At 40.3% G+C, this 22,332-nt stretch overlaps 1 protein-coding gene across 1 annotated transcript in view; it reads right to left on the bottom strand.

The window, feature by feature from the left end:
* Positions 1–22,332, bottom strand: part of LOC119422466 (LIM and calponin homology domains-containing protein 1) — a 58,511-nt gene that overhangs the window by 8,645 nt on the left and 27,534 nt on the right. The window contains exons 9-21 of the mRNA XM_037689840.1: positions 20,670–20,871; positions 20,332–20,529; positions 19,629–19,934; positions 19,235–19,468; positions 15,687–15,938; positions 12,079–12,438; positions 11,669–11,968; positions 8,051–8,392; positions 7,824–7,859; positions 6,212–6,341; positions 5,975–6,132; positions 5,243–5,858; positions 848–1,159 (exon numbers count right to left, since the gene is read on the bottom strand). Of these exons, the coding sequence (XP_037545768.1) occupies positions 848–1,159; positions 5,243–5,858; positions 5,975–6,132; positions 6,212–6,341; positions 7,824–7,859; positions 8,051–8,392; positions 11,669–11,968; positions 12,079–12,438; positions 15,687–15,938; positions 19,235–19,468; positions 19,629–19,934; positions 20,332–20,529; positions 20,670–20,871 (3,446 nt within the window). The remainder of the gene's footprint in view (positions 1–847; positions 1,160–5,242; positions 5,859–5,974; positions 6,133–6,211; positions 6,342–7,823; positions 7,860–8,050; positions 8,393–11,668; positions 11,969–12,078; positions 12,439–15,686; positions 15,939–19,234; positions 19,469–19,628; positions 19,935–20,331; positions 20,530–20,669; positions 20,872–22,332) is intronic.

The following is a 22,332-nucleotide window of genomic DNA, read 5'->3' as shown; positions in this document are numbered from 1 at the left end:
CAAAGCCTGCACTAAAAGCAAGAATCACAACACCAATTGTTTTCTATCAGTCTTAACCAGCCATCAATAAGAGCTGCCAGTGCTGTAGATGTAACCATCTTTATAAGCATGCTGAACATCCAAAAGTTTACAATTTACATCAAAATAGTGTTAAATATGTTTAATCACCACTCATTCCAACAACTTACTCCACACAGGTAGGACGCTTATGTGCCGGCTATTTTGACCCGTCAGTGGTTCTTTAGGATATTTAGACAATAGAAAAACTTGAAATTTTCCACAAATCTGGATAAACACTTTCATTAAAACACAAATTAAACATATGACATACAGACTTAGTTATTAAGATACTTGATGAGATCTTAAGAAGCCTTCCATCTAAATCGTTGACTCCACAAGGTTCATCACTATTAATTGTCACAAGCAACTTTTCCATTTATACGCTTAAACTGGCAGTTTTTATCCTTCATTATTTGATTTTTAATAATTTCATGTGACGATTTACCACTCACTATGGGCATCTCATCTCTGATTCTAGTTAATTTTCCTAGGTATTAATTATTGAAGTAGTTTGCTATTTCAAAAGGCTTAATAAGAACAGGATACTTAATAAGAACTGTTTCATTCAATTGAGACAGTTGACTAATAACTGCCTTTTTTTAAAATTATTATTAAATACTTAAATTATGATGTTAAAAAGCTGTAAATTTCCAAAAACCTGCATCTGTTTGGTTCTGTTATTAAATTAATGTAATTATTTTTGGTTTGCTTAATTTATTTTACAGCACATTGGTCCAATTTGCATAGTTTTAAATGTGTTTTAAAGATAAATTTCCATTGATATTACCTGTCCTTTGCTCTGGAGGTCTAGATGAAGTGGCTCTATGCGGGTCTGAGTGAGTTCAGTCACAATAGTTGTTGTGATGATACAGTTGCGGCCTCCGATCAGCGAGCTGATGGCAGAGCCTGAAAACGATGTTGACTTCTCTGGTTGCAGAGGTGCTGGCTGCTCTGTTGTGTTTGGATTTTCCACAGCTTCCTCAGCAGGAGCATTTTTCTCCGTCTGGTCGGAGGAAACATCTTTGTTTTCCTGCAGTGTGTCCTGAGGTGAAGGGAAATTCTCTGTCGTCTCGCCCATTACCCGCACCAACCCGTCCAGCTGAACAACATACAGACAGAAATAAGGCGTTAATTTTAACACTCATTTAGCATTTATCAGATGTAAACTATTCTTATATTTTCTGGAGAACTTTATAGTTTTTAAAGTGAAACAAATATTTAGGAAATATATTTGTTCTGGGAGCAACTGGTAGAGCTGCTGCCTCTCAGCGAGCAGGTCCCTGGTTCAAACCCCGGTCCAGGGGCCCTTCTGGGTGGAGTTTGCATGTTCTCTCCGTGCATGCACGGGTTTTCTCCGGGTACTCCGGTTTCCTCCCACAGACCAAAAACATGCATGTTAGGCTGATTGGTAACTCTAAAATGTCCCTAGGTGTGAGTGAGAGAGTGAATGGTTGTTTGTCTCGTTTGTCTCTATGTGGCCCTGTGATGGACTTGCGACCCGTCCAGGGTGTACCCCGCCCCTCGCACAGTGATTGCTGGACATGGGCACCAGCGACCCCCGTGACCCAAAATGGAATAAGCGGGTAAAGAAAATGGATGGATGGATGGATTTGTTCTGGGAGGATTAACATGAAGTTTAATTGTCCCTAACCCTTTTAAACAAATTACACAATACAGACAAAATCAATCTGTTAAGAAAGGGCTACATGAATACAATTAGAAAAACAAACAAAACAAAACAACAACTCCCAAATACATCTGTTTAGATGTAAAAAAAGAAGGTCAAACTTTTATTCATAAATTAACTGTCCATGGCAGAAAAGTAACACTACAGTAGTCCTTCGCTACTTTGCGGTTTGATTTATGCAAACTCTCTCTTTTGTGGTTTTTCAACGTAAGATTAAACACGACACATGATTGTCAACCTTAATATTACTCACATGATTGGGACGGTACCGGATAAAAAGTTAATGAAAAAATACTTTGGACAGGCGCCACCATTTTGTAGTTGTCTTTCAGTAAGCCTACACTGTAAGGCCAGTTAAAAGAACTACACTACCCAGAAGCCAACAGTGCTTCAGACCGCTGCTTTCTGCCAAAATGAAGGGAAAGAAGTAACAATCTATCTATTAAACTCAAAACTAGTAAGAAAGTCGCAAATAATCCTGAAGCTCAATTATCTACGCACATGTAGTGAACTTGACCTGATGTCAAATCAATGACCTTAGGATCATATGGTCAGAAACTGTCATTTCATTGATCTGCATCTAGAAATACAGGTTGATCGATCCTGAGACTTTCTTTCTTGAATTAATCAAGTGGAAAAGACAATTCTCTATGATCATTACTATTTTACAAATGTTTGATAATCAAATTGTGTTAGTTCAAACAATGTTTACAGGTTGAAGTGAACTACTCATTTTTATTTACTTAAACAGTAGTAATGATTTTTATTCCTCATTCAAAGAAGAAATCAGGGTAATATGCATTTCTTGATTTTTCTGTCTTCAATGAGCAAATTTGTAAGTGTGTTAAAGTTCGAGCTTCGGTCAACTAAAAAGTTTACTGAAAAGAAATGTCATGTTTAACTTTTACAGCAAGATACAGGAGAGGTGGCTCCACGAAGTCTGGTTTTTCCATGATATCTTTCTGTCTGTTCTTAAACAATCCTTGACTTTCCATAACACCTTACATCACAAACCACACCTCTGTTCTGGTCCATCCACGAATCAGAAAGCTCTCAAATGAACCGGAAGTATACCCCGTTTAAATGTGGCAACTTCCCAGTTCAACAGTGGAGTTGAGGATGGAAGAGTTTTGAGAGTTTTGAGAGTTCACAGAGAGTTCCAGAAGAGTTCAGAGTTCTTGGAATCCAGAATGCAGAGCGTTTGGGAGTTCATGGATGCTGCTAGACCAAACAAGCTGAACCAGAGACGATTTTGGGAATTATAACTTCTGTTTGGATAACCTCGCACGACTCTCGAGGTATTTTAGCTGTTCTCAACGGAGACGCTGAAAGTGGTTGGAAGTAGGACTTCACGCCGACCTGATCTATCTTCAGAAAGGTAAAGTCGACCTTCACCCAAAAGTGTACCGTTTGGGACAAGCTGATTTCCAAAGAGCGTGCTGTTCTGGTTAAAACAGATAAATTCCCTCACACATCTCTCTGTAAGATAAATCTCAATTTTCCATCTTCAAACTCTCCTTTCTGCTAGAAAATTAATCCAGATGTTTTCATTAATGTCTGTGGTGAAGCAACGGAAAATCATGGCCGTATGGTTTTCCTGATTGATTGATTATGTTGTTATTTCCATAATTTGCCAAATTAATGTAAATGTTTGATGTTAATCTTTGATTCTGTAAATAAATGACCGCATTCATTTTGATGGGTCAAAGATAAATAACGTCTCTCGTTACATTTTTGTTAAATTCAATGCACGTTTTATTCAGTCCAGAAAAATGAAGAACCCGTTTAATGTATGAATATATCTCAGCATCTGTTCATCTACACACACATCAACCTGGACGGGGCGGTGGGCTTCGTCACTGTAAGGTAGGTCTGCAGAACCTGAACTGAGCCCGACCGGAACGAGCTGCTGATCTGATGAGCTGGTGAGTAAAATTTTGCAGTACTGTACAGTACATATATATATGTTGTTAAAATGACGTAGGTTTAAGAGTTTAGAACACTGCAAGAGTGTGGGAAGGGTTTCCATCCATCCATTCTCTTCCGCTTATCCGAGGTCAGGTCGCGGGGGTAAACGCCTAAGTAGGGAGGCCCAGACTTCCCTCTCTCCAGCCACTTGGGTCAGCTCCTCCAGGGGAATCCCGAGGCGTTCCCAGGCCAGCCGAGAAACATAGTCCCTCCAGCATGTCCTGGGTCTTCCTCTGGGTCTCCTCCCGGTGGGAAGTGCCTGGAACACCTCACCAGGGAGGCATCCAGGAGGCATCCTAACCAGATGCCCGAGCCACCTCAAATGGCTCCTCTCGATGTGGAGAAGCAGCAGCTGTACTCTGAGTCCCTCCCGGATGACCGAGCTTCTCACCCTATCTCTGAGGGAGAGCCCAGACACCCTACTGAGAAAACTCATTTCGGCTGCCTGTATCCGCAATCTCGTTCTTTCGGTCACAACCAAAAGCTCATGACCATAGATGAAGGTAGGAACGTAGATCGACCGGTAAATTGAGAGCTTCGCCTTATGACTCAGCTCTCTCTTCACCACGACAGACCAGTACAGCGCCCACTTCACTGCTGACGCTGCACCTATCCGCCTATCGATCTCACGCTCCATTGTTCCATCATTCGTGAACAAGACCCCAAGATACTTGAACTCCTCCACTTGGGGCAGGACCTCCTCCCCGACCCGGAGAGGGCACTCTATCCTTTTCTGGCTCAAGACCATGGCCTCGGATTTGGAGGAACTGATCCTCATCCCAGCCGCGTCACACTCGGCTGCAAACCGCTCCAGCGAAAGCTGTAGATCACGACCTGATGAAGCCAATAGGACCACATCATCTGTAAAAAACAGAGAAGCGATCCTAAGGCCACCAAAACAGATCCCCTCAACACCTTGGCTGCGACTAGAAATTCTGTCCATAAAAGTTATGAACAGAATTGGTGACAAAGGGCAACCTTGGCGGAGTCCAACTCTCACTGGGAACGAGCCCGACTTACTGCCAGCAATGCGGACCAAGCTCTGACACCTATCGTACAGAAACCTAACAGCCTGTATCAAAGGGCCTGGTACCCCATACTCCCGGAGTATTCCACAACCAGGTCGAAAACCGCACTGCTCCTCCTGAATTTGAGGTTCGACTATCTGACGGTCCCTCCTCTCCAGAACCCCTGAATAGACCTTACCGGGGAGGCTTAAAACTGTGATCCCCCTGTAGTTGGAACACACTCTACGGTCCCCCTTTTTGAATAGTAGGCAGGGTTTATAAAGCCCTAATATACAGGTATATACAAATACTCAAATAAATATAGTGTTCCTACTTTTTGGTTTTTCACCTATCATGGTGGTGTATGGAACGTAACCCCCACAATAATCGAGGGACTACTGTATTTGTATTATGCATCTTCATGTTGTTCTTTTCTCTTTTCAGGTCTCAGTAAATGTGAAGTGAAACATGTAAAAATGAACTGTAAGGATGGGTTTGACCAACTGACGTGGATCTTTACCTTGACTGGTTTGTGTCCAGAGGGTGTGCTCCTGGGTTGGCAGTAGGGCTTGGCTACCAGCAAGGGCAGGGGTCTAGAGGGTGCAGATGGAGGGAAGGGGATGGTATGTTCAGGTTCCAGCTGTGCTTGTGCCTTCTGAGGTGAGGGGTCTTTGATCTGGGGTTGTGCATCTTTTGTAGCTGCTTGTTGTACAGGTGACGACATTGTCAGCTGAATTTCCTGATGCATCGACTCAGGAGGCATATTTACTGAGTTTGTTTCCACCAAAAGGGGACTGACTGGTGTGGAGCTGGCACTGGATTTCTCTGATTCATGGGTTGGATTTGTCGTCATGTCTTCCAGTTTGGTGTGTTTCTGGTTAATTGTAACAGCTGAATCAGGTGTGTGCAGGTGTTCCAGCACCTCCGAGCTGTTATCAGCCGAGGTGAGATTGTGCTCCTGCTCTGCCTGGTTTGGGTCCTGTTTGGGTTTTGAGGTGGACCTGGGCAGTTTGAGGCTGTCAAGGGTTGCGTCACTAATGGTGAAGCGGAGAGCGTAACGCTGTAAAACCAGTGCTGCTTCCTCCGGAGTTGATGCGTTCCTGTAGGCTTTACACAGCTCAGCTTCTCTGCGCTCCCTGGAAGATAGGAGCGACAGAAAACAGAAATATCCTTTACGTTTGAGCTACAGTTATCAAATGCTCCAAATAGGTTTATCTCAAGTTAAAAACACCAAAAGTAGCCTCATCCTTACTTTTCCTCCACAATCTCTTTGTAGGTCTTAATGCTCTTCCTCTTATTGCCATCACTCCCTTCATCCTTCATCTTTTTCTCCATTCTCTTCCTCTCCTCCTCTTTTTTGATCAACTCCTGCGATGCGCTGCGGCGGCGGTTCTTCCAGCGAGCCAGGTCCTGCCAAATGTTCAAAGCTCCGTTAGTAAAACGATCCCTAAGCATGCCTCATTCCGTCTCAGCCCCCAAGGTCCCTTACATTCTGCCAGTGGTCCTCCTCTTCCAGAAAGCTGTTGTACTGCTCGTGCATGCGCTCATATCGGGTCTGGCTCAGGGACGGTAAGTGTCCCACCTCTTCCTCGTTACCCATGTCGTCCATACTCACACTCCTACAAATAAAACACCAGAAATACATTTACTACTTGTTCATTCAGCCTGATAAACTCAAGTTTGATTTATTTTACACGTGTTTGTTATTTCTCTCCTAAACATCATGTGCAAAGTAATAAAAAGTACACAATCCATTAATAAAATACAGCGAATTAAAAATAAAATAAAAACAAGTCAACAAAAACAGAAGTAGTTTGTACATAAAGATGTTACTTTACGATATAAACACGATGCAAGACGTACACGACCACCAACTGGTAAACAAACGTAGAAATGTGTCTTACTTCTGTGATGGGTGGATTGTGTCCAAGATGACAAAAGTGACAAATCACAGTAACACTTTACAATAAGGCACACAAAATTTGATGAACTACTAGGGAACGCTTCAGGAACGAATCAGGAACAAATCAGGAGCTAACGGGTAGTTAACCAGTACTTACTGGGGAATACACAGCCAAGCCTTATTAAGGGACTACTGGTTTGTTACCTTGTAAATGAAGAACTAATCAAGAACTAATAGGTAGTTACCAAAGAAACCAAAGTGGAATGAATCAGGAGCTAATGGGTAGTTAACAAGTACTGACTGGGAAACACACAGCCAAGCCTTATTAGGGGAGTACTGGTTTGTTACCACAGGAACAAACCAGTAGGTAATGGTCAGATAGTGATTAAGTAATGATTGGTTCCTGCTTCACTACATCAGTGAACAAAATAATAGCCAGGCAATGATTTGGTGCTCAGTAAGTGATAGTCAGACATAGATAAGATGACACCAGTACAAGATTATGAAATTGCTAATCAGTGGTAAGAATCAAATAAAACCAGTAATCACTAGGAAACAGGTTTTTGACAATTATGAGCTGTGACCTCACTGGTGCAGGGTTTATTCAGAACCCACATGGAGAATATCTCCTCTGTTTCTGTGGTAACTAACCAGTAAGGCTTGGCTGTATGTTCTCCAGTAAGTACTGGTTACCTTTACCTCCTGATTCATTCCTCTTTGCCTTCCTTGGTAAGTACCCATTAGTTGGTTAGTTCCTCTTCATCTACAAGGTAATTAACCAGTAGTCCCCTAATAAGGCTGGGCTGTGTGTTCTCCAGTAAGTACTGGTTAACTACCCATTAGCTCCTGATTCGTTCCTGATTTGTTCCTTAGAAGTTAATAAAACTGTGTACCTTATTGTGAAGTGTTACCCAAATCACAAATAAGTAAACAAGAAATTTAGCGACAACAATTAATCAAACACGTTCATGGAGAACTTGTAAATTAATCTCTTAGTGTTCCTCAACTATCATCTTTTAAAGCATCACAAATAATCAAAACACAAAAACATTACAGCATGAGACCAATAAAAGAAAAGACGACAATGTTATCTGTATCTAGTATCTGTAATTTTGGACAGGCCGTTTAAGATGCGGCGTGCACGGCATGCATGCGTTCTCATGCAGAACCTCACTCAGATGAACTTATAAACACTTACTCGTCGTCTACCTGAAAAGCAACTCGTCGGCTCACCCTAAAACAGCAGCAGAGTGGAGATGAATGACAGAGGCCTCAATTCAAAGCTTTGAGCACAAAGATGCAATCAGCACAGAAAAACGTCTAGCTCTTAAATATTACCAGTTATACTATAGTTATGAAGAAAACATTGGGAGTGGCTGAAAGACAGATGTGCAGTATATTCAACATTTATAACATTTATCTCACATCATTGGAGGTAGATCGTCCTCCAGCCAAAAGGGTTTCTTTTGTGGCTTCACATTCACATCCTCTGTTCTCGCCTCCCTCTCAGTTTTCTCCTTTACTCTCCGACTGTCCAGCTTTGCCTCCACCCTACAGATCTGAGCAGGAAGAGGCCTGGGCGGAGAAACGAGTGGAGCAGAGCAGGGGGGTTCAGAGACTCCGCTGACAGTGAGGTCAGCGACCTTCATCGTTTCTCCCTTTTCTCGCTCTTCCTCCTCCTGCCTCGCACTTAGCACGGGACACGTGGGGCTGGACAAGACTTTAGGGGGTGGAGAGTGATGCTCTGCTGCCATGGTAACAACGCTGCTGAAACAACGGCCCAATGACAAGGCCCGGATTAACCAGAAATATGCTTAAATCAAAGCTGCATCATAGAGGATTAACATGACTTTCTGAATCAAGTCACTGATTTCTAAAGCAAATTCATGCTGCATCAGAAATATACCTGACCCCGTTCAGTAGCAGGAAACTGAATTTTGTTTGGGCACATCAAAAGTTTAGAAAATAATAACAGTGTGGTTAGTTTTGAATGAAATAATTTAAAAAATAATAATGATAGCTTTTTTTGCAAGTCTCCATTTTTTATCCGTTCCCTCAAATTTCACCCCGGGATTAATTAATTAATTAATTAATCTATTAAATATTTGTAAAATAAATAATTTAAAAGGTACATTTCATTATTTAACGATTTAATGATGTATTTAATAATTCAATTATACATTTAATTGTTATGTATGTATTTATTTTATTTTGTCACATTCTGTCCTCCATACAAGAAAGAGAGAGAAAAAGAAAAAAGGGAGAAAGAGGGAACAATAAAGAGAAAGAAGAAAGAGGAGAGAAAAGACAAAGAAAGAGAGAAAGAGACAAAAAGAGAAAGCAAGCATCTATCCATCTATCTATCCATCCATCCATCCATCCATACATCCATCCATACATCCATACATCCATCCATCTATCCATCCATCCATCCATCCATCCATCCATCCAGTGAGTTAAATGTGAACCTATAGGCTGCAGTGATTGTAATCATTAAACGCCAGTATTAACTACATGTATTAACTAGTGATGTTTCTTCAGTTTCTTTAGTGAACATTCAGTTTGTGTTGTCTTTGTTTTGTTTTCTACAATCTCTGGAGGTAAACATCTGTTCCCTGCACAGTTTAATGCCTCAGTCTGTTAATCAAGCTGCTAACTGCACCTTTCTGTTGTGTGGTGCTTAATAAGTTATGCACAAGAGTTCTTAGTGTTTGCAGCAGAGGCAAAACATATTTTTAAAAGCATCGAAAGTGAAGCAAAGTGGTAAAGTTCCAATCCAGACTAGACCACTAAATGATCATTCAGAAATTATGATAAAGTTCTGAGCTACGGTAATGATTTGTAGTTTTAACATTAAGGATTTCTTCACCTGAAACGCTGTCAGAATTTCTTTTAAATCAACTCAGTTCTTTATTGTTTCAGCTCAAAGTTACTTCAGCCCTCACAAACTTCAAAAAGAACACCCTAAACTTCTTGTAATGTTCTAGAAAACTAATGAAAAAACAGAGGCAGCATTCAACTGCTTTACTGCATGACCTGGATTATTTGATACAGGCCGCACTGAACTGAATGTTCAAGAAGCATTCGCACTGTGCTGATCCATTTTTCTTCTGTACGTTTTTCAGCATCTTTCTCGTTCCACTGTTTTTGTGCCATTTCAACAAATCATAAATCAAAACATGCAGCTCTTTCAGAACAATCCTGCTATGACTTTTGGTATTGGTGCAACTTTAGCTTTTTAAAATATTTAGCCTTTTCTGCCACTTTTTTTCCTCATATAAAATGAATTGAGCTCATTTTCCATCCTTCAAATCTTTAGATCTGTTTACAACATTTTACTGCTCCTTTCACGTTTTGTTCTGCTTCAGCTTCTTTCAGCTTCCTTCTGAAAATTTAAACTTTTTTCCAGCTAATTTCAGCTGTTTTTTCATCTGTTTTGTGATCCTTTCAGATTCTTTTAGCTAATTTCAGCTGTTTTTCATCTGTTTTGTGATCCTTTCAGATTCTTTTTGCTAATCTCAGCTTGTTATGTATGCTCTTTTCAGCTTATTTATGCAAGTTTCATCTTTTTCTGCTATTTCAGCTATTATTTTGTTGTTTTATGCTAATTTTAACTTTTTCAGCTAATTTCACATTTTTTTGCACTCATTTCAACATTTTAAATTCTAATTTAGCAATAATGTGCTCTTTCCATTCCCTTCTGGTAATTTCAGCTTCTTTCTGATTTTTTTGCTGCTTTTCTGCAGTTTTTTTTTCTTCCTAATTTCGGCTTGTTTCAGATAATTTCCACTTCTTTGTGCTCATTTCTGCTTCTTTAAGCCTAGTTGGGCAAACATGTTCTTTCTGCTTTCTTCTGCTATTTTAAGCATGTGCAAAAATTTCAGCTAGCTTTTTAGCTTTTTTTTTTTAAGCAAATTTCATCAGTTTTCAGATAAATTCAAGTTTTTCATGTTAATTTTTGCAACTTTCAACCTAATTAACTTCTTTATGCTATTTTCAGCTCGTTTTGCACCTTTAAGCTTTTTTTCTGCTAGTGTCAGCTGTTTCTAATTCAGCTACTATTTAGCAGGTTTTATGCAAATTTTAGGCTTTCAAGCCAATTCCACATTTGTAAGCTTATTTCAGCTCTTTCCACTTCCTTCTGGTAGTTTAAGCTTTTCTTCTGCCTTTTCAGCTAATTTCAGCTTTTTTTAAGCTAATTTTTGTGCTAATTTCAGTTCATTCATAACTAATTCAGCAAAAATGTGTTCTTTCTGCTTTCGTCTGCTAATTAAGGCTTGTTCTTTCATTTCAGCTACAATTAAGCATGTGATTTTTTAGCTAATTTCAGCTGTTTTTCATCAAGTTCTTCAGCAATAAGCATTCACACTGCTTTTTCACAGGAAATGCAGTTTCTCTAGTTCAAATTGTGAACTTCATCCTCAGGCAAGTCAACATACGTGGGGAATATTTATACAATCTTAGTTTGAATTAGTTTATTAGTGGCATTTCTTTACCATAGATTGAAAACAAAATCATATAATTCTGCACATAAAATTGAGATAATAAATGAATAATTAGTTTTTAAGAGGAAAAGTGTTCTTAAATAGAATTAGAGAGAATTAACCCGGAGGAGTTTTACTTAAAAAAGTGCAGCAGCTTGTTTGTGAACCCTCCCCATTCAAAACACTAAAATAACACAGTAGTTTCAAACTCAACAACTAAAATATGGTCGAACACAGCCGAAGTTAGTCTTAAACATTAGGAGGGAATAACAAATCAGTCCAAACAAAGCAAAAACTAAGTCAATCATGAGCTCAGAGAAGCAAGACTCTGACAATAAAAGAATAAATTCAAGGCAACTGGTCCTTTTAAAGAAATAAATCAATAAATAAACATGCCAGCAGGAATCCAAAAGAATACACACCACTAAAACGACCAGTAAAACCAGCTGATGTTAGTATTTCACAATGAAAGCTTCATCACTCCCAGTAAAGCTCTGCTTTGTTAGCTGCAGTTGCTGTCCAGCGTCACAACCCGCCGTCGTTAGAGCACAGTAAATACCTGTCTCTGTTGGCGCTGGCTCTGGACCAGCTGCGGGGCTGCGGCGCTGCAGACTCTGGGTTTATGTCGGATTTGACTGACCCAGGTACAGGCAGGAACCGACTGAAGCACTGATTTGCTCTGACCTCACTTGCTTTTTGGAAGCTTCTGGTCCTTCGAGCCATCATGTCATCTTTCTCCAGGTCAGGCACGGGCTCATTTTCACCATACTCGTCCTCGCCGTCCTCTTTTTCGTCTTCCGTGTGAGGTGTTGCTCGGATCTCTGTCAACTCAGGTTGCTGAAGTGTTTCCCTGAGAGCTCTTGTTTGCAGATGAAAGCAGAAAAGTCTGTAACTGAAATGACTAAACACCAAAAGGAATGTTCCCTTGAAGAAGAACCTAACCCTGAGCTTGTGTTAACCTCAGCTCACCTGACACTCGGCACCTTGTTTCTCTCAGCCTGCACGTCGTTTGTGCTACATGGAGCAGCACCTGGGCTCTCTCCCTGTGTGCAACGCTTTGAACCGGGCAGAGGCAGGAAACGGTTGGGACTCACAACAGCAGATGTTTGTTTTTGGAAAACTCCTGTCCTCCTTGCCATCATGTCATCTTTCTGAAGATCTGGAATTCTCTCCTCCTCCTCCTCTTCCTCCTCTGTTCCTATTCTCTGTTCATACTGAGTGAGACGGGCATCAAGCTCAGCGACAGAAGCAGGGGCCTTGAGGGTCCAGGGCTGGAGGTCCACAGAGGGAGAGGAACTTTGACTAGGACCTGCTTCATCTATGAGGCTGCTGACGTCCGCATAAAGCAGAAACCACAGCGAGAGATGAGTAACTGATGTATGAAGGTAGAAACGTAGCAAAATCTGTGAGTTGTAACTTTGATTTGTGCAACGCTCATTAATTGTTGCAACTATAGTTATTAAATCCAGGCATAAGCATGCAAAACATAAAATAAACAAATAAAACAAGCCACCAGATTATAAAAGAGACTGGAAAGAAATATAAAAAAATAATAATAATTAAATTCCAACAAAGTTCAGTCAGGTCCTCTTGACGGTTTCTTTGTGTTGAAACGTTTTGTCTTTCATCCAAAGGACTTCATCAGTCCGAGGAGCCACAACAAACTCGGTCCCACAAGCAGCACACTCACATAGTGGACCAACCAGTTTGATGGTGATAAGATGGTTTCTGGAGTCAGCCCTCTCCCCCGTCGACTTTTCTGAGGCAGCCATGGCCAAAGTGGTTCAAAACATCAAAGTTCATGCTCAATAATCCAAATCCTTATCGGCATCAAACTGGTTGGCCCACTATGTGAGCGTGCTGCTTGTGGGACTGAGTTTGTTGTGGCTCCTCGGACTGATGAAGTCCTTTGGATGAAAGACGAAACGTTTCAACACAAATAAACCGTCCAGAGGACGTGACTTAACTTTGTTGGATTTTTTTTACGATGAACTTTGATGTAATTTAATTACACTCCTATAAAATCAAAAAAAAAATCTAAAATATTACAGGGCTAGAAAAAGCCAAACCACTCATAAAAATGCAGAAATGATGCATTTCTTACTTCATCTCAAGTGGAATAAAGCGAGCTTATTATTATGTTTGGACGTTTTTGATAAACACTGTGAGGATGTTTTACATCTCTAAAGAAAGCAACACAAATATGTCTCTTCAACTTGATACTACAGGACAGATATGTATAAAAAAACTATGTGAAGTTGTTCATTTCAGCTAAAATATTTACAACTATTTGAATAAGTCTAAATGTGGTTGTGAGAAATATGTTCCAAGCTAAACATTTTATTGCTACAGCCCTTTGATTGACTCATCATGGGAAAATGCATTTGAAATGTGTTAACCAATATTTTATCCTTCTTTACACCTGGTGTTACTTGGACATGTGTAAATATTAATATATCATCAGAGAGATCTTTTCAGCTGCCTGATTTATCAAGCTCTTTTTGTCACGCAGCGTGTATGCATACATTTCTGCATCACTTATCAAAACTACAAGCAAAACAAGCAATTTCACACGAGTGAATCATAGAATAATAAATCAAACTGTGACTACTGAAGCTTAACAATGAAAGCAACGAGCAGTTTAAATACAGTAGTCCCTCGCTACTTTGCGATTTGACTTTTGCAGACTCGCTCTTTTGCAGTTTTTCAAAGTAAGATTTTAAACAAGAAAAAAAAATTGTACACAACACATGACTGTCAACTTTAGTATTACTCATGTGATTGGGATGGTACGGGATACAGTAAAAAGTTAATGGAAAAATACTTTGGACAAGCGTCTCCATTTTGTAGTTTTCTCTCATCGCCACTCAAAAGGACTACATATCCCAGAAGCCAACAGTGCACCACCCAGAAGTTCTGTTGACTTCTGCTGAAATGGAGGAAAGTTTTGATCCCATCGGAAAAAGTTTGGTCCTTATTCATAGTGACTTCGGCGCCCAGTGGATGCAGAGAGCCACATGGTACTGACTAGGAACCGGACTAGAACCGGACCTCCAATCTTATCGGTCAATCTGAGTGCCACCTGCCGACCCACGAGGCCTCCCAAGCGGGGAGGCACCGCCCAGAGGTCCGGCGTTCACGCCGGAGCCCACCGGGACTTCCCCCGTATGGATTTGGGCTCGATCTGTACCACATTGTGGCCCTGTACTGGCCATCCGAAGGTCCGGTTCTCTCCAAAATGCGTTTTGATGCTCAAGGGCTACAGAGAGGCGACCAGAACCAGACCAGAACTGGCAGGGTAGGTCCAGCAGGGTAGGTCTGCAGAACCGAGCCAGACCGGAACAGAGCCACTGTGTTCTGCAGAGCTGGTGAGTAAAATTTTGAAATAAAATGACGTAGATTTAAGATTGTAGAACACGGTGGGCTTCATCGCTGCAGGGTAGGTCTGCAGAACTGGAACAGAGCAGCTGTTCACTACTAACTCAACTTAAAACTTCAAGTTGAGCGAATAAACATTATCAACTTATCTTGATTAATAAACTCTTGCTAAATAAACTTTTGCTTTAGTTCAGTTGATCTAAATTTTTTAGTTGACTGAACTGTTCTCTGGTTCCCTTGACTGATGAAGACTTCCGGATCGAAGGTGAAACGTTTCAGCACAAAAAAAAAAAGAAACAGTCCAGATGACCTGACTGAAAAATGTTGGATTTTATACCTGGATTATTGAGCATGTACTTTATTGTTCTCTGGTATGTTGTTTCAACTCAGAAATCTACCATATTTTTCAGATTATAAGGCGCACTTAAAATCCGTTAATTTCCTCAAAAATCAACAGTGAGCCTTATAATCCTGTGCGCCTTAAGTATTAATTCTGGTTGTGCTTACTGACCTCGAACTGATTTTATGTGGTACATGGAGCTCAAAAATCTGTCAAAATGTTTTAACGCTCCTCATAATCCGGTACGCCTTATGTAAATGCACTGTACTTATATTGCACCTTTCTATCTTATTAAGATACTCAAAGCTCTTTACACTACAACCTGTGCCTCATTTACCCATTCATACAGCACTCTACTAGATCTCTAGAAAGCTAATTGAACAAATCATTCTAAAGAGGCTAATCAGTGATTTATCACATCCATGCACTGATGGGACACACATCGAAGCCAATGAGGGGTTCAGTGTCTTGCCTAGGGACACTTTGGCACATGACAGCTGTTGGGAGTCAAACCCCCAACTCTTGCATCGGAGGACAACTGCTCTAATCACTCAGCCACAGCATGAAAACAAACCCGTTCATCGATCTTGCGCCTTATAGTCCGAAAAATATGGTATGTCAATTTAACGTAAATGTCAAAAAAATTAAATAAAATAAATATAACGTTTCTATTTTGCAGGTTTTCACTTATTGCGGGGGTGTCTGGAACGTAACCCCCGCAATAGTCGAGGGACTACTGTAACGCAATACGTAATGCAACAGAAAAGGGCCCTATTGTTCCCTGGTGCAGTCCAGACTGATGCAGGCAGCGTTGGAATGGAGCCACTGCTGGAAGTTGTCTTTTTGGCCTCGTGCGTACCTGTGTCCCCGCTCAGAAAGCTGGGAGCCCAGGCCAATAGTAGGCATGGCTACTGTTGCCTTGGAAAGGAGTCGTCTAAGCAACTCTGTCTCCTCCCATTCACTTGACGTGACTTTGTCTACAGGCTGCACGATCTCAGTCACGCCCCCAAAGGTCACAACTTTGCTGTAACCTCGTCGAGCTGCTCCGCTGAAAGGGCTCCTAAAATTTCTCTGCAGACAAGCCTGACACACAGAGACGGGCTTATCCTCACTGCAAACCCAGCCTCGCAAATGAAAACAGGCCCACAAGCAAACACACGCACAGCCAGTGAAAGAGCACAAAGAAACAGGGTGGAAAATAAATCATGAGAAAGAAGATCAGATTATGAAAACAAAAGGATGAGGATGAAACAATGAGTAAAACAGGAAGTGTGAATCGACAGAAGGACACGTCAAAACACAAGACACTTCTCTTTTTATCAACGATACTGAAGGTGGCCACATTTTCCTACTCACTGCTGCTCCTCTGAGAACACAAGAAACTCTTTATCCTGTTCCTCATGTCCCAATGACATCAGCACAGCCAGAAACACAAAGCTGCAGCAGTGCTCACAGACAACAGTTGCCTCTTTTTTGTCTATTTTATTCACACACACACACGCACACACACACACACACACACAACAGCCAATCCCTGCTCTCATTCAGTCACGAGAATTAAGTCGACTAATAGCACAATAACAAGGACAACAAACAAGCATCTGAGAACAAGAACTCATACGTTCAATTAATTATTTTGTACCATTTTTATTGAGTCATTGGAAATTAATCCATGTAAATACAGTTATCCAATCAGATTCTTTGAAATTTGAGTCTCCGGCAAGAAACATGTTTAAAGGTGCTTTCTCGCTGGTTACGACTTCTCTGTCTCGAGAGAAGGCTTTAGCTCAGTCAGAGCGACATGGCTAGCTTGTTAGCATCGCCTTTTTCAGGGTGATTTTTTTTTAAGAACAATCTGTGCTGCTGATTATCCACACTGCTGATTTCTTACAGACAGACTCATGTTCAAGCTGCTGTTTAATACACCATATTATATTATTATTATTTAGCATATATCTTAGATCTTTATATACTGTTGCTTTTTAGACGTTATATTTTTGCTATTTTTGGTGTAACTGGGGCCTTGAGTACACAATTTCATTCCACCTCATGTACCACAGGTGATGCGAATGACAATAAAGAACCTTGATTTTAATTCCAAACAGGAAGATGAACCCCAGAATGAACTGAGAGAAAATAAAATGTAGAGAAAGATTTTTTGAAAAGGACCTTTAGCAGCACTATTTGTGGATGATCATTTTTCTAATAGGTGAAAATGAATAAATTGTATTATCTGAGCTGCCTGTTTTATTTCACGATGAAAAAAAAACATAATCAAAACTGGATTAGTTAATCTGATGAAGTCAGCTCAGCACATCTCTGAAGGCTACAATGAAGTTAAGACATTTGGGGACATTGGAGTGCAGTGGTGATTTTAGCCTCGTTTGGGGGGTGCTCAAGCACCCCTAGCACCCCTGAAAAATAAAGAAAACAAAATATATATATTTTTGGGTGGTTCTGGGTTCTGTTCATTGCATTTATGATTCAATGCAACAAAATAAACAAATTGAAAAGGTAACGGATCATTTTAATACTGATGTCCGACCTCTGAGCTGCTTTCAGTAACTTTGGCCCCCTGAGCAGTTTAGTTGAATATCCTGCTTTAGAGGGTGAAATACAGTTTGTTCCATTTTCAAAACCTAAACTGAGTCTGGAAAAATGTAAAAGATGATAAATCCCTGTGGCTGACCTCATGAGCAGCTGAATACAAGTGATAAACAGGAAGTACCACGTGTTCGTCTGTACAAAGGTAACTGTAAGTAAAGCGTCCATTTTTGTCATAATTACATTGTTCAAGATTCAAGGTTCTTTATTGTCATTTGTATCACATGTGGTACATGAGGAGGAACAAAACTGTGTACTCAAGGTCCCTGTTACACCCAAAATAGCAAAAAATAAATGATAAAAAAGCAACAGTATACAAGGATCTAAGATGCAGTATACGCTAAACAATAATGATGTAATATAATACGGTGTAGCAGCCTGAACATTGTATGCTTAATGGTTAAATTAAAGGTTAATGCTTAAAGCTAGTTGTGCTTGGTTGTGTGTGTTTTGTATGTAGATATATGTTGTAACTTCGGGATGTCTTTCTTTGTTATGATCAGTTAACACTAAACCGATTTTGTACAAAGTGTTTATTAGGCTGTGTAATGTAAAACAGAGCGCTAAGTCTGTAGCATCTTAGCTAGCGCGTCTGTATTGCACGCCGCTAGCATAGCGCTACTTCTTGTTGTGTCGTTAACTCTAAAATAGTTACTGAATCAAGTTTTTTCTTATGTACGTAAAAGTATGATGTTAAACAACCCGTTAAAATACACCAGAATGCAGGAAATGGCATCTAATTTATTTGAAGTTTTGTGGAGGAGAACCCCCAGACCCCCCATCAGCGTGTAATTTCAAAAATCCACACTGAAATTGTAGTTGCTCTAAAAAAAAATAAAAAAGAAGGTTAAATGTCCCATTTTGGTGATAATTTTCAATATTACAGTTGTATTCTGGCTTTATTACATGATGAAATTTTACAGATGTAAGTGCTGTGGGTTATGGTTAATTTTCAGTATGAACGATTGAAATTACATGTTTTCCTAAACGCACTACAGTAGAGACATTGAGCACATTTTTTTTATTGAGCTGCAGGGGGTGCTGGGTAATGTGGAGACAGAAATGAGTGGGACTTTTTCAGGTTATGTTTTCAGATGGACTGCTCCTGTTCGTCGTTCTGATTGGAATTATTCATTTCAGTTTATTGTTAATGATTGTAAAATAAAAATAAAAAAGTCACTGTAAGTCAGATGTTGGATCTAATTCATGAAAAGGGGGAAAAGCATGTTCTCCGTAGCGAGCGTCAGAAATATAAACGTCAGCTGAAGTAATCAATACGCAACACTAGTGTTCTTGAAGAGTGCGAGTTGCAACACCTTAGCTTACTTGGTACAAAAAGTGGAAAATGATCTGAATTGTAGCCACAGGAAATTAAATCTGCTGACCACACCTCATGATTAAATGTGTAATATATGAAACTTTGTTTCTATTGTTTCACATATTTGTGTTTCTGACTGGTTCTCTGTATAATTAGTCTTTCACTAGCCTCCCATTTTATATTCAATCCCCAAAAGGACCAAAATAAATCATTAGTCTTAATGCTTTTCATAACAGACCAGCCCTGTGAATGGCTTTAGTTAATCTGATAGACATACTTGTCATTTCACTGATTTATATTCTTGAGTGAGAGCAAGAAAAAAAAAAAATGTGGGCGAAATATTTCAACCAGTGTGTTCATTTAACGAAGATTTTCTGAGGATATCACCAGCCACCATTGCATTAAATCTACAGACACACACATCAGCTGCAGCAACATTTAACAGCATTTACCACGTTTGATTAGAATGAATGTGTTTTGGGCACCTTGGTTCAGTCATCTTGAGTCTCTCCCACTTCTGCATGTCAGCCGGGCTCATGGAGGATGAAACAAAGCTCACTGGTCCATCCTTGTGAGGGAGCTTTGCGCTCTGAGCCCGCCTACGAGCCAGATCATCCTTTTGCTTATTGGGCACCACCTTATCCTTTCCCTCTTCTCCCTCCTCCTCCTTTAAGAGATTACCTTTGCGAGTTATGATGTCAAGGACCGCTTCCTTGTCACTGTCCAATCACCGAGCCACCGGAGAGGCATCATGTGGCATACATTACCCATGCCAACCCACAAGTGACAACGCCAGCCACGGGGAAAAAAGGCAGGAAAATTAGAATTTTAGACACGAACGAGGAAATAGAATTAAAAACACCTTTGCACACAGCTAACCTGAAGTCCTTCTCCTGCAGAGTTCGTTGCGAGGCTCGTCTGATGTCCTCCCAGCGCTCACGGTCTTTGTTGGTACAAACAGGAGGAAGAAACTGATGAACCTTGGAAACGACGGGAGCGTGATGGACTCGTCGCGACGCCAGGTCGTCCTTAAGAAGATCTGGAACGGTCCGTTTCTCGGTTTCCTCCTCCCCGTCAGACGGCGAGTCCCACGCAAATTTACGAGAACTTAAAAAGTCGTTTTCCGAGCGAAGGACAACGCTCGGGGATGCTGGCTTCACTTCTTCTTCCTCGGATATGGGGGGGCTGGAGTTGTAGATGAGACGATGCGGCAAAGTGATTTTTTTTTTAGAAAGCACCACATGTCCATGGCATCATTTATTTACCAGAAGCAGCAATGTGCATGTTGTTAGCCAATATTGTTGGTTAGTTTGCATTCAGTTGAATCTTTAGGTCCATCAAACAAGGGACTTAAGCAACACTAAGCCATTCATGTCCACCACAACCTCTACTGCACTACAACTACCCATCTCTTTTAGTTATGTAAGGTATAACACACACTTCATCATAAACGAGCCTCACACAACCAAAAGCCAACATCGTCAAACCACAAATTTTCCAACACGACGTCTTGTTAGCGAGTACAAAAAAGCAGTTGACCACCACAGCAGCAGCAGCAGCTCTCATGCCCGTCCACCCTGACCTGATGTAGCGAACGGCAGCAGGAAGTACTTTAATTCCTGCCTTTTCCAACTTCTGCAGTCTCCTCTGTTCCAACACTTCCATGTCCTCTACCTGCTTCACTTTTTCACCATGGCTCTCAGGCGCCCAAGTGACGCTCTTGGGTGTTTTGTGGTGCAGTCCACTTCTTTTGCTTTGCTCTTGAGCAGTTCGAGGGTGACTGGGGAATGGTGTGTAACGGCAGGGAAAGATTACGGAAGAAGACTTATCGTTTACCTGTTGCTTTACCTTTTTAGCCTTCGTTTCCATTGTTAAGGAAAAATCCCCACAATTTGACATTAATTATGTTTTGATGTTTACCTCCTTTGCTCGATCTCTTCTGTGTGCTGTTTTCGCCGCGGAACAGAGATGTAGGAGTTGGCGTTGGTTCGGTTAGGAAGAAACTGGTTAAAAGGGATGGAGCATCTCGATTCACTGCTGGCAGTCCTTCTGGCCAACATGTCATCCTTCCTCACATCTGGCTTCCTGCTGGATGCATCAGCCTCTGAGTCACTGCATCGCCCTGGGCATCAAACAGGGAACATCAGAGTTATTTATAAGAAAAACATGTATTTCAAATCACTACAAGAATACAGGATTAATGTTATACACGCCTTTAACGTGCAGTCTGAATTAAACTATAGGAAAAACTCATTTGAAAGCAAAACGTGCACACACATTATGATCCCAAACACATTCATTTCAGTTTAATTATAGCAAATTTATAATAAAAGCAAAGTGCTGCACAAAAACAAACAAACATGGACTAAAAAATAGAAGCAGACAACTTTAAAAGAGAAAACTGATTAAGCTTGCATTGTACCAACTCCAGCTTACCTAGTGTGAAGAACCTGAGTTTTAATAAAAAGAGCATGAAAGCAAAGTTCTGTTGATCAACATGGACCAGTATATTAAAGATTTGGCATTTTATACATAATAAACCAAACGGAAAACCCTTTTTTCATGGAGGGGTAGAAACTATGTCTGGCCAAGTGAAAGGTCCCTGAATAATGTTTATTTGTGAATCAACAGACATCCAGAGAAAGAGATTAATTGGCACAGTGCTTCCTACCAGGTTGTGTAATCTACCAGACCCAATTAACAAATGTACCTATAAACACTTGTCTTTCAAACTAAAGGGGAGTGGAAGATAATGACTGAAATCGCTTGTGCAAGTTGCATCGATTGGCACGATGCAGAAAAGCTATTCAGACATGTTACATGGTAATATATATTTTGTAAATGTTTCCAGTTTTTTAAATAAAACTATGCACATATTTGTTTTATTGTGCGAATGTTTATGAAGCATTCACACTATTGTGATCCATTTTTCTTCCATACGTTTTTTGGCGTGATTTTCCTCCTGCAGTTTTCAAGCTATTTCAAGAAATCATAAATCAAAACGTTCAGCTTTTTCAGGAAAATCCTGCTGTGACTTTTGGTATTGATGCAACTTTAGCTTTTTGAAATATTTATTTTTTTCTCACCCCCCCCCCCCCCCCCCCCGATTTATGTCTGCTTCTTTCAGCCTATGTAATTGGGCAAACATGAGTTTTCTCTGCTTTCTTCAGCTAATTTAAGCTTGTTCTACTTTTTCAGCTAGGTTTTTTTTTTTTTTTTTTTTTTTTTAGCATTTTTAGCTAATTTAAGCTGTTTTCAGATAAATTCAAATTTTTTGTGGTACAGTAATTTTGACTACTTTCAACTTAATTAACTTATTTCTGCTCATTTAAGCTTGCTATGCTCCTGTCAGCTTTTTTTCTGCTAGGTTCAGCCTTTTCTTCTATTTCAGCTACTTTTTAGCTGTTTTGTATTAAATTTAGCTTTTTCAGCTAATTCCACATATTTTAGCTAATTTCAGCTCCTTCCACTTCCTTCTGGTAGTTTAAGCTTCTGTCTGCCTTTTCAGCTATTTTTCAGCAATTTTTACTAATTTCATGTATGGGGTTCAAGTTATAAAGCCGAGATAAGATATATATACATA

Source organism: Nematolebias whitei, chromosome 16, assembly GCF_014905685.2.
Source record: "Nematolebias whitei isolate Nwh7 chromosome 16, NemWhi1, whole genome shotgun sequence".
In the NCBI taxonomy this organism is placed as follows: domain Eukaryota; kingdom Metazoa; phylum Chordata; class Actinopteri; order Cyprinodontiformes; family Rivulidae; genus Nematolebias; species Nematolebias whitei.
This window is presented reverse-complemented; position numbering and strand designations above follow the sequence as displayed.